Source organism: Lygodium microphyllum, chromosome 4 (assembly GCF_053477565.2).
Source record: "Lygodium microphyllum isolate KBCC chromosome 4, Lygodium_microphyllum_v1.1.10, whole genome shotgun sequence".
In the NCBI taxonomy this organism is placed as follows: domain Eukaryota; kingdom Viridiplantae; phylum Streptophyta; class Polypodiopsida; order Schizaeales; family Lygodiaceae; genus Lygodium; species Lygodium microphyllum.
The window spans coordinates 31280001-31292933 of NC_141138.1; the positions used below are offsets into that span (position 1 = coordinate 31280001).

The window sequence follows — 12933 nt, forward strand, 5'->3', positions numbered from 1 at the left end:
GTTGAGAGAGAAGGGAAGGGGTTTTAATTTTAAAAAGGGAGGTGAGGGGGGAGGGAAAGCTTTAACCAAAAAAGGGGAGGGGAAAGAGTTTTGATTGAAAAAGGGAGGTTTGGAAAAGGGGGTAGGTTCGGGAAACCCTCTGAAGGTTCGGGGCTTTCCGAACCTATAGCTAAAATAATATAGTAGTAAAATAAAAAGTAAGAAGTAAGATAATATAACAATTATTTCCCAAAAGTGATTGCCTAGTTATTAGCACTTGGGCTGATAACAATTATATCCCAAAACTGATTGCCTAGCTATTAGCACTTGGGCTAATAATTGCAAGGTTGTGGGTTCAAGTCTTGTTGGGCGAATCACTTGTTAGAATTAGAATACGTATATAGTCAGGGTGTGCTTGAAGTGATAACTTGAGCAGTTACATTGTTTGTAGCCTTCCAAACTGAAATTGGCACAATGGATCTCGTTTGGTTGGGGAGATCTCAGTTATTAGACCGGGTGTGTGTGGAGAACTGCAAGAAATTGAGTTCTCGAGGCTGTGGTGAGCAGCTGGAACTGTTTGTGTGTGAGCCTGCAACCAGAACTGATGGTCATAATCCTAATCCATGGGCTGTTTTGTTTTGTCTGAGTCGAAACTCGGATTTGACAGATACTATAAGCATGCGCATGTCTCGAAAATTCAGATTTTGCTGATTCTGGGACTGTGGAGTTTCCTTAGTCTTCTGCTTTCCCTGTGCAGAACTCTCACATCAGTTGCAATCTGAATTCTCTTTGTCATTGCCCTGCAAGGTCAAGGTTATTGCCATGGTCGATGCATCCTGACATTCTTCAATTTTAAGTTACCTCACGTGAACTGGAAGCCTTTTTTTTGCAGTAGGCAGCAGCATCATTGTTGAACTGTGAGAGAAAAGGAAGATGGATGGCAGCAGTTGCATGGCCTATTCATGATTAGACCTACATCCACCACAGTCGATAAAAAAGCAACACTCTTGTTCCCTTATTTCTACTGCTAGGATATTAGAAGAGGACAGTGAAGACGAGTAGCTTTAATCTGCTAGAATGTCGTGGTTCCTTGAGCTTATCAGCAATAATGCAAGGGGAGCTCCTGTTTCCTCCTCGTGGCTTCGAGGATTTGATTGGTATCCTCCAGAAGTGCAGACACAGGAAGGATCTGCAACAGGCCAGGCTCTTGCATGGCTATATGTGCGAGCAAGAGCTGGAATTTCATCCAATCCTTGGCAATCACCTGGTTCCCACCTTGGTAGAGTGCGGGAGCTTGTGTGATGCCCAGCAAGTCTTTGCAAGGTTGCCTCAGCGGAATGTGCATTCATGGACTTCTCTCATCTCTGGATACATTCAGTGTGGGGATTTCCAACTCGCCTTTCAGTCCTACAATGCCATGCAACACAACGATTTTGTGCTGCCAGACAGGTGTACATTCCTTACCCTGCTCAAGCTTTGTGGAAAGCTCAAAGATGCAGAGAGAGGCCATGATATACATCTTGAAATCATCCATAGAGGATTGGATATGGATGCAATCTTTGGCAGCCCTGTTGTGGGCAATACACTGGTGGATATGTATGGCAAATGCGGCTTGCTAGAAGAAGCTCAGAATGTGTTTAACCAGTTGCCGGTTCGAAATACAGTGTCCTGGAATGCATTGATTGCAGGATATGCAGAAGGTGGATTACATGAGGAAGTTGGGAGCTGTTTTGAACAGATGCAGCGAGGAAGTGTGACTCCTGACCTTGTCACCTTTGTTCTCTGTTTAAAAGCCTATGGATCCTTGGGAATGCTAGAATCAGGCCAAAAAATGCATTCAGAATTAATCAAAAGGAAATTGGAAAGAGAGCTATGTGTGGCCAACACATTGGTGGACGTCTATTGCAAGTGCAAATTGCTGGAAGATGCCCAAGTTGTGTTTGATGGGTTGCCTGCTAGAAGTGCAGTTTCGTGGAATGCTCTGATTGCAGGATATGCTGAAAGTGGATATGCTGAACATGTATGTACTTATCTTAAACAGATGCAGCTAGAAGGTTTGCCAGCTGATGCTGTCACCTTTGTTTTCTGCTTGAAAGCTTGTACTGCTGTAAAGATGGTTAGAGAAATACATGTTGAAATAACCAAAAGAGCATTGGAGCAAGAGTTGTCTGTAGGCAATACACTGGTGGATGTGTATGCCAAACATGGATTGCTTGCGGAGGCTTTTCAAGTGTTTAGTGGGATTTCTACTCGAAGTGCAGTCTCCTGGAACACAATGATATCAGGATATACTGAACAGGGGCTTGATAAGGAGGTGCTCAGATGTTTCAAACGGATGCAGCTAGAAGGTGTGCCTGCAGACACTATCACATATGTTCTCTGCCTGAAGGCTTGTGGAATTGTAGGAGCCTTGGAAACTGGGCGAGAAATACATGGTGATATCAGGAATGCGAACTTAGAAAGAGATCTACATATAGGAAGCATGCTGCTAGAAATGTATGGCAAATGCGGCTCACTTGTGGAAGGACGTGAAGTCTTTGACAAGATGCCTGTTCGAGATGTTGTATTGTGGACAGCGTTAATAAAGGCATATGGTGAAAACCATGAAAGTAATATGGCTGTGCAATGTTTTTTAGATATGCTACAGGAGGGGGTGAAGCCTGATTCTATCACATTCACCTGTCTTCTTGCAGCATGCAGCCATGCCAGCCTTGTTTCCAAAGGTCTAGAGTACTTAAAGCTGATGCAGGAAGTATATGACATTAAACCAACACTGGATCACTGTGCATATATGGTTGACCTTTTGGCAAGGTCAGGACATATTGCTGAAGCCATGAGACTTGTTGCCCCCATGCAGTTCTATTCCTCAAGTGTAATCCCAATGATTTTTCTTAGGGCATGCAAAATTTATGGTGAGACTGAACTGGGGCACTGGTGTTTCCAACAGATTATCGAGATCAATCAAGAAGATGCTGCTGCATACATGCTGCTCGCAGAGGTTTATGCAAATGCAGGCAGATGGAATGATGCTATCAGAGTAGAGGAGATGAGAAAGCACGTAGGGGCAAATAAAAATCGTGGTAGTGCTTTTATTGAGGTGAGCAAAAGGTTGTATGACTTCTGTGTAGGTGGCAGCCGACACATTCATGTTTTAGAGGCATTAGATGTTTTTTCAGAAGTGAGGCATGACGAATACGTACCAAATCTGGATTTCGTATCTGGACATACAAGTGCTTGGGAAATGAAAACCAATCTCTCTTATGGTTGAACTTTGATTAACTTCAAGTTCCTGTAAGGAAAATATATACACTTGAAAGCTGTATAACAATTTGGAGAAGAGAAATGATTTCAAAGTCAGTAATGACTGATCTCATAGTCTGTCTCTCATTTTGGGGTTTGCTGTTTCTTTTCATTTAAGCACATTGTAGTTGGCAAAGATGGGGTTTGTATTGAAGCCATGTTTAAGTGCATGATAAGGTTACTTTGTTTGATTTTTAAAAATGATCATGCTTGGATACGGTGAAATAAAATATATCAACATAGCGAATATACAGATTTAAAGAGCGCTTGTTCATTTTGTGAATTAGTTAAGTAATCAAGTGAAAAGTTAGGCATCTGGCAGCAGCTGCATGATTTGTTCATGTAGCATTGATATATAGCCTTAGATCCAGCACCAATTCACAGGGTAAACTTCAATGTAGCTCATGCTCGTAGAAAGAGCAACTTTCACCTGACTTGGAAGTGTTAATTTATGGTATGCTTCATATCATGAGAAAACAACGAAAGGTTGGATCTTCAAGATGCTCAAAGCAATTGGCGCAAGAATATGATTTTCAGGTGATTCTCTTTATACTTGATTGTTGGTTTAAATGTATATCATTATCACCATCATTATTATCTTTGGCTGGTACAGGAACAAGTGGTGCCACCTAGGCTGCCTGCAGCTTGACTATGCAGCCTTGCCCAGTTTAATGTTGCAAGGGCAAAAATTCAAGCTTTCTGCAGAGTGCAGTTTCCAGATGATATTGGTTGTGGCAAAGTGAAATGCAAAGAAGATTCAACTGGTGAAGCCAATGTGGTGGCTTCTCCTGTATCCTCTGAATTGGTTGGTTGTAGATGAAGCTTCAATATGGAAAATGAGTTTGACCTTCGTGTAGAGGCCAATCCTTGGTGGATTTAGACATCATCTGGGCTGACAGTAAATGTTGCATGGAGACTTTACCAGGAGGTTGCAATAGGGTTCTTATTTCACAAAATGTCTGTTATAATGTTTCTTGTTTCAACACAAGCAGTTCTTCTGTTCTTAATGGGTAAGCTGTTAAAAACTACAGAGATTGCAAACTGGTTTAGTGCAATGCTTAAAGACATTGATGCAGTGGATCAAATTTACCATGGAGGTCTTTTTTTTTTTGGGTTGTAAAAAACTAGCTTTTTAAACCTGTTCCTCTAACTCACACAATTGCCTTGCTCTTGCTCTGATCAATAGTCATATGGGAAACGAGTTCCCTTCTGACATACATTCGTGGAGAGCAATCTTCCTTCAGAGATCTGCCTGCCATAACCTTCTTCATGTTGGAGATAAAAGCTCTCTTCTTTCTAATTCAGAAGATTTTAGAATTGGTCCTTAATCCCATGATTAACTCATGAGAAGCTTGCAAGATCGCTAGGCGTTTTTGCTCACTTTATCACACTGAAAACAGACAATAAAGACAACATGCTTGAAAACCTAATACATTATCCACACGATCTCCAACATCTTACAATTTCAGTCAAAAGAAAGAACAAGAACATGGTCAGAAGAGCGCACAGAATTCACAATCTTGGAACTCCCAAAGATAGGAGTCTGGAATGTTGTTCTTGATCCCAAAAGGTATGACCTTTTGCCCACTAACTCCTAGGCACTTAATCTAACCGTGCAAAGGGACAAAGCTGTGGCAATCCTGGGCCTGATGTGAGAGTGTGGATCAGAAAGGAATGGAAATATAGAGACAAAGGAACAGAGAAAGACTGCAAGAAAAGAAGAATGAAAATTGAACTGAACAAGAAAGAATGCTGATACAAACGGGAAAGTGGAAGGAGATTGATCGGTCCCTACTTGCAGCCCACAACACTAGTGAGGGCACCAGATCAAGGTGCAAAGTGTAGATGTGCGGACCCATCTAGTTAGGTGGTCCATCGTCAATGTCCGTGCATATTGAGCTTGCCATCTCAATACTTCCCCTCAAGCTCAATTGTATCTCTACAACTTTAAGTAAGCTTTGAAACTTTTGAAGTTTCTCTGCACCCAGTGCCTTTGTGAAAATGTCAGCTATTTGATCTTGTGTACTGGCATATACCAAGTCAATCTCTCTTGCAAGTACCTTCTCTCTCACAAAGTGGTAGCGCACCTCAATGTGTTTTGTCCTAGCATGGAACACTGGGTTTCTAGCTAGCTTTATGTTGCTCATGTTGTCACAGTGGATGACAACCGTATCATCTCCCTGTACATCTAAATCACCCAATAACTTTTGCAACAGCCATATCACTTCACATGTTGTTATAGCAACATCTCTATACTAGGCTCTGTACTCGATAAAGCAATTGTAGGTTGCTTTTTACTACTCTATGTAACTGTTGCACTACCAAGGGGGAAAACACGAATTTGTTGGTAGATCTTTTGTTCGATATGCTACCAGCCCAATTTGCATCTGTGTATCCACACATGTATATCTTTACCTGCCTCATAAAAAATTCCATAATGTAATGTGGACTTTACATATCTCAATATGCGTCTAATTGCATCCAAATGAGGCTTTCTAGGCATTTGCAGATTTGCCATGTCTCCTTTCTGAATTTGAGTAAAATGCTTGGGTCTGTTCACCATTTCTTTCAAATGAGTCACCCTATATATTGATCTCTTCGATAATCATGGAGTCACCCTGTATATTGATCTCTTCGATAATCATGAGAGAGACTAACTCATCAAAATTTGAAAATGGTTTTCGTATATATATAGAAGTGACAAATGATTTTCAAGCCTTCTTATTATTAAGGCTACCTAAAGTAAATGAAATCAAATCATCATCATCATCAAGCATTGTATCAATTGCTATCAAAGCATTTGCAATACTCCTCACCTTCAAAACATACTCATTGATAGATATTTTTTCTCTTTCTTCAAAGTAATTAACTCTTGCCTGAGTTGAATCTTCCACCTTTTTTGTATTTACTGAAAACATATTCTCAAAAATTATCTAAGCTCCATGTGAAGTTTCTACATTCCTGATGTCCTAGCATAGTATTGTTAATGACTATAGATAACTAATACATCACCTTTTTATTCTTTATATTCCATTCTTTCCACGCCTTTAATTTATCCGTAGTTACAAGGTTACTCAGCTCTGGGTTCTTTTCTTCAATTGAAACAAACTTATAAAGCCTTTTCCAATAAGGAAGTTCGTCACGTGGAACTTCCATGATGGGTAGTTGTTCTTGTTCAACTTCTCAATGATGGGGTTTCCATCGTTCTTTGTCATTATCATAAAAATGATACAAAATAGCAAGCACGTCTTCTGCAACCTTTCACAACAAGTGCATAGCAATATACCAAGCAATTTTTTAATTGACTACTCAACAGTATATGTAATCTGCAACATGCTTGTAGATAAAACTTATATTTGCTTCCTGTAAACACCTCAAAACTTATAGATTTGAAATTTGTATTCTGGACACCCACTTTTGGTCGACATAATGAAAATTGTAGTATGTCTTTAAATTGTTGTTTGCAACCTTGCATGTTTAAAATGTAGCCCGAATGGCCTGAGATGCCCAAAAAAGCAACGAGAAAGCCCTCTGTCAGTGGCGCAGCTCTAATACCATGTCAAAAATCGTATGGGGGGGGGACTTGTTTGAGCTATTGTGCCAAACACATATCATACATATGAGGAAGCTCACTTAAGAACATAAGAAGAGAAATGGAGGCCAAAATATTTTATTGCTGGTTTCTTTTTCTTTTTTCACCCACAATACAATGTTCACAAAGTATAGATAAGATACAGCATAAAGGAAAGTGGCCTACTAAGTCAAACGGTACATAACTGACTATACTAATTGGCTGGTACTATAATTAATCCAATTGTGGGTAGGTGTAATAAACTAAATATAATAAGTGATAAGTCAAAGGCCATGCGAGGATCATAATGACCACCGACGTGCTAAGTGTAGACATTTGGACCCATCTAGCTAGGTCATCCATTATCAATGTTTGCATGTGTTGAGCTTGCCATCTCAAAACAGACAGGCTATATATAGCCAAATGCCTAAAAAATTAGCTGTCCTACTCTTGTAGGGGCCATAAATGTTAGTCGACTAGCATTTAATGTTGGTCACTAAAGGAAAAATGTTAGAAAAAATAGACATGACGTTGAAAAAATCCCAGATGACAATGACAATATCTGACAAGTGTAGGCAGAATGTGGAAAGCAAGAACTAGTTGGGAAATACACATAAAATCCAGACTGGAGGAGAAAATGCATTGGTAATGTCAATGAAGTCTATTAATATAGATTGCCAATGAAAAAGCTCCTCACGATCATGGAAAACCCCTCTGAAACACTAGGGGCCAAGAAATCCATAGCCACATCATTGAGAACATCCCTTGCTAAAGGGAATGAGGGATACGAGGGAACCATCGTGGGAGGGGGTGGGGGATGGGAAGGACGTTATGGAATAGATGGTGCACAAGCAGTAACACGTGTAGCAATGGATAATTGCCTTGTAGGACCCTGCATAAGAGAAGGGAAATGGAGCCTACAAAGGTTACTCTCCTGCCAACTTCTCCTGGTAATAGCCCCTGTAGAAGAATCCTCAATACAAACGGCCTACTTGGTGAAGAGAATTTGGATACCAAGCCTAGTAAGGCTATAAAATAAGAGGAGTGGAAATCCCAAGTCCAAAACATAAAGGGCCTGTGTAACAGGGAGCTTGAAGTGCGGTCGGGAAACAAAGGTAGAGTGGCAACACCATAAGGCATTGATACAAGGTCAATAGTAGTGACTAAACCCTTAGAAGGGTGTAGATCTTGTAACAAATCACCTCATGGAGCCATATGACTAGAAGCTCCAATATTAACTAGCCAAGGCTTCTTAGGAGTTGAGGCAACTACGGAAGAAGGCTTCTCCAACTCAACAATATGAAGAAACCCTGACTCATGGGTAACTGCTAGAGTAGAAGTAGAAGACTCAAATGTTTTATCTCCATCCTTCCCTCCAAGATAAAGGTGAGGATACTTCTTCATGACTTCTTCTAATATTTCTCCTCTAGATGTGTCCCCTACATGGGCATGTAGGTCTCTCCGAATCACAGTCAAAGCTTGAAGAACTCTCATGTCTTTTAGCCTTTGACTTTCTTTTCTTTTTCTTTCCCCCTCTCGAACCTGCAACTTAGTGGAGGTGGATCCATTGACAACCACTTTGGTGCACTTGTCATGCTCCAAAACAAGCAGGGCAAGCTCTTCCTATAGAAGATTTTCACAAGTCTTCTCGAAGTAAGAAGGCTGGTGTAGAAGACATTAAATTGGAAAGATGGAAATTGAGTCAAAAGAATCATAGCCATATCCTTTGAAGAGATCATCCTATCAAGTGATGCAAGCTCATCCCTCATATCCTCCAATCTATTAACATGGTCCTTCATGGAAGGAGAATCATCAACCACGAGCATCTGTAATTTCTTCTTGAGAGTAATCTGGTAGGAAAATGTATTTTGATGGTACAAAGAAGCAAGCTTTGTCCACACTTCCACTGCTTTTTACAACCTCCACACATACACTAGGATAGAATCCTATAAGCTCATAAAGAGGAAAGATCGGACTCTAGAGTTGAGCCAATTCCATAAGGCCGCACAATCCATTGATGATCCAATAGTGGGATCCTCCATGGGACGGGGAATAGGGTGGGCAACAAACTCTTAAAGATCAAAGGTATCGAGGATACACTCTACCTTTCACCACCAAAGTGAGTAGTTTGAACCATCAAGTCGATCCTCCTTGGGTAAAGAAGAGAGTATGGACACTTGAATAGAGGGTGCCATGAATGGCATATGAAGGCTAGCAAAACAGACCTTTTGTGAGATATGGAGAGAACAGAAAGGAGAGGGTTCCCGAACAAACGGGCTAGATGACCTTCGTTCTTCACAATCCACATGAGAATCTCGTCATTGTCTGAAGGAGTACTACAAAAACTCCTCATCTATATCATCAAAACCGTGAAATTGGTGGTAAAACATCTTCAAAATCATGTAAGACACCCATAAGAAATTTGCATTTTGGTAGTAGATAGCCTCAAAATAGGAGAAAATGGCTACATGATCACAAGGAAGTCGATGTGGAGGGTCCGCTTGGGGGAGAAACATTGTTGCTTGCACAAAGAAGTCGTTGCCTTTAAGAAGAAAGCTACATTTTCAGCAAGAACACAGATGTGAATGGCTTCCTTTGCAAGAATTAGAGACGTTGTGTCTCTATCAGACAATGATACCATGCTTTGATACCATGTGAGTCTATGCAATAGAAAGGAATGGAAACACATAGATAAAGGAACAGAGAGAGATTGCAAGACAAGAAGAATGAAATCTGCATTGAATAAGAAATAATTATGATACAAATGGGAAAGCGGAAGGAGATTGATTAGTCCTTGCACACAGCCCACAACGTCAGTGAGGGCACCAAATTTGGCCAATGATGATAGTAGCACTAGAGATGAAGGAAGATGATGGAGTCAGAGTGTGCACATGCCAATAAAGGAGGAAGATGAATGAACGATCTACTAAGTGGGAGGGGGAAAACTATATATAGCCAAATTCCTAAAATTTGACTGACCTTCTCCTATAGGGGCCATAAATACTGGCCGACCAACATTCAATACTAGTCACTGAAGGGAACATGCTAGAAAAAATAGGGGTGACCTAGTAAAAATTCGAGATGACAATGACAATGTTCGACATGTGTAGGCAGACTGTGGAAATCAGTAACTACTCAGGGAATGCATAAAAAATCCCAAATAGAGGAGAAAATGCATTGAAAGGCAATAAGTTGAGTGCTCTAGAATGACCTCCTCCATCAAAACAAGTGACAAATAGGTCAGAGCTCCTAAAGTTCTCATCTAACTCAAACTGAGACCCATATGCAAGAGATAACAAGGCATAACAAACATGACTGCTAACACTTGACACCCCTTCCAATGTCGAAACTAAGCCCTATCAATGCCCAATACTCGTCATGGCTTCTCCTCATTTAGGGGCCTTACAACACTTGGCACTTGGAGCATTGGCAAGCAACTAAGAGGTGGAAAATTGAACAGCTTCCAACAGGCTTCAAGGAGAAAGAAAATGAGACCTAAATGCAAAACTAGGATAAAAGCCAAGCTAAGAAAGAAATCAAAACTCACCAAGTTGGTCATTGAAAATCTAGTGCTTATTTATCAAAAGAAATAGAGCCTACAACTACCAAGGTTGCCAACTTATCAGAGAAACCAATGATATCTAAGGAATTGTTTATTGAAAAGGTGGAAACGAAATAGTAGCATCCCCATAATGCTGCTTAGTCCAACAACAAACATCCAAAAGGGGAGATGATAGAGCCATGGAGTGTTGATGAGCAATAGCCAAAGGTGGTTATTGATCCACCCAAACACCCAGAGTTTCCTAAGCCTAAGGAACCTTCACCAAAACAAGAACAAGAGTCATAACATCATTAGGTTTGTGCCACTTCCCAAGCTACCAAAAGGAACCCTAAAGGGAAAAACCAAGCCATCAAATGAATCCTAAAGGGAAAAACAAATAGTCACTAAACACACAATATGAAGATAGCCAAAATGCCAACAAAATCATGCTAGAGCCTCCAAGCCCATGCATACTTCCAAGCAATCCAAGGATCCAAGTAAGCAATTGTCCTCAACTTCTACTATAGACAACTCCACCAAACTTGTAGTAAAGCAGTTATCCTTAACTACTACTATAGCCAAATCCACTAAGAAAGATGGGGATGCCCCTTCAGATCAAGAGATTACTGTGAAGAGTTTTGGGATGTGGATGAATATCAAAGTGTTGATATGAAGGAATGAGAAGTAAAAAATACATGGCAATGAAGACAATGAAATACCTATCTATAGCCTTTTGTTGTTTATGAGTACCCCACTGCTTGATTTGCAAAGGAGGTTGCAAAGTCAGATTGTTGGAACAACAACATTATTGCCTCAAGTTGGAGTTTATTACTGAAGGTTGTGATCTTTAATCCGTTAACACCATTGAAAAAGAGGAAGAAAACAACATCAATATCTAATAAGTTTGAGTAGCAAAGTTTTCAAGGAAGAAGAAGCAATACCTTGATTGTCATGTTACACAATTCGAGACAAGACAAATGGCAAGTGGATATGGAACTCTTTATGATGATGTGAAGAAGCAACAATTTGCAACAACATTCAATGGGAAGGAAACGAATTGATTCAATGGTTATGGATTGGGAAATTTTTATGGCTATGATGATCTCAATTAAAGGTTCTAACTAGATAAGATAGTAGATGACATCATTTGAAAATTTTAAAACATTAAGCAAAACATATGTTGATGCAAGATTATGCTCAGAAATGTTTGAACTACTTCAAGAAGTTGTAAGACTTAAACAAATCTTTTTTGGAAATGGCCATTGCTTATTTTATCAAGGGCTTGAACTAAAGAATTAGGAATGTTGTTGCTAATATAGAAATTGATTCCCAAAATGATGATTTTGATGATTTACTTCAAGCAACAAGGGTGGAGAAAAGGTTTGGATTGAGTTGATCAAGGAAAAACATAAGATAGTTCAGACATTAGGAAAAATATGGACTAATAAGGGCCCTTTAGCTTAAGATTTAATCCCCCTTTTAATTAAGAAAAATTTGAGGTGAACTGATGGGAGAGGGGGTGTTGTGCACTTCTTATCTAGTTCTTTTTTGAGAGATGGGTGGTTTCATAAGGTGAAGTGGTTTTAAGGGGGATCCTTAGGAAACTATATACAAAGGTGGAAAGAGGAAAATTCAACTTTTGAAATAAAAAATGAATTTGTATGCATGTAATGATGAGAGCTACAATGCATTATTTGGTGCTTCTTTTGGTGCATTTTTAAAGGGCTCTCAAATCATGCCACATGGCACAAGGTCCCCACTTTTATCACATATCCCAAAAGAATGGGCATGAAACTACAGCATGTTGGCAAAATCCAAATATTAGGAGCAATCAACCAACACCTATGATGTATCCAAGAGTGAGGGCAAGGAAGTTGGTACAAGTAAATCAAGTAATTCTTGATGGTAGGCAATAAGGGGAATTTTTGGAACCAAGAAGGTTTCCCCCTCAATAACGCTGGAACAGAACATAGGATTAGGAAGATGCACAAGGAAGACCATATCATTATTGTGGGACTCAAGGCCATTACATTGGACCAAGTTATGAATTATGGACGACACATGGATGGAAGAGGGGAATGCCAATAGTCCAAAGTTGGAATGATACGACGACAAACGTATCATAGCAATAATAAAATGAACCAATCCCAATTGTGGCAGTGCTAGTGGAATTATCTTTAGATGTAAACAATGGGGAAGATGATAAGATAACAAAATGTGCAAAATTATGGATTGTAGTACCTAATAGATTGAGAAGAAAAGTAGGACGCCAACAATTTGGGGATATTATGCATAATAGATGCGATTGCTCAAACTACATGGAAGACTATGAGGACATGGATACCATGCCGATTACATGATCCAAAGCAAAAGCTGACATAAATTGGGAAAACCATGAGTGATTTGGATTTGAAGTTTGTCAAATGCATCTTTCTTGGATATGGGGATGCATGTGAGATGGGATATTGCCTTTGGAATCCACAAGCTTGAAAGGTTATCCGTAGCCATGATGTTAATCTCCATGAGATAAAGATGGATATGG

The 12933-nt window shown here is 39.9% G+C and overlaps 1 protein-coding gene across 1 annotated transcript; it reads left to right on the forward strand.

Moving 5' to 3' along the window:
- Positions 1 to 1087: 1087 nt before the first annotated feature.
- Positions 1088 to 3247, forward strand: LOC148036921 (pentatricopeptide repeat-containing protein At5g27110-like). The gene has a single exon (XM_087677049.1). The coding sequence runs from the start codon at positions 1088 to 1090 to the stop codon at positions 3245 to 3247; it is 2160 nt and encodes a 719-aa protein (XP_087533175.1).
- The last annotated feature ends 9686 nt before the right edge of the window (positions 3248 to 12933 follow it).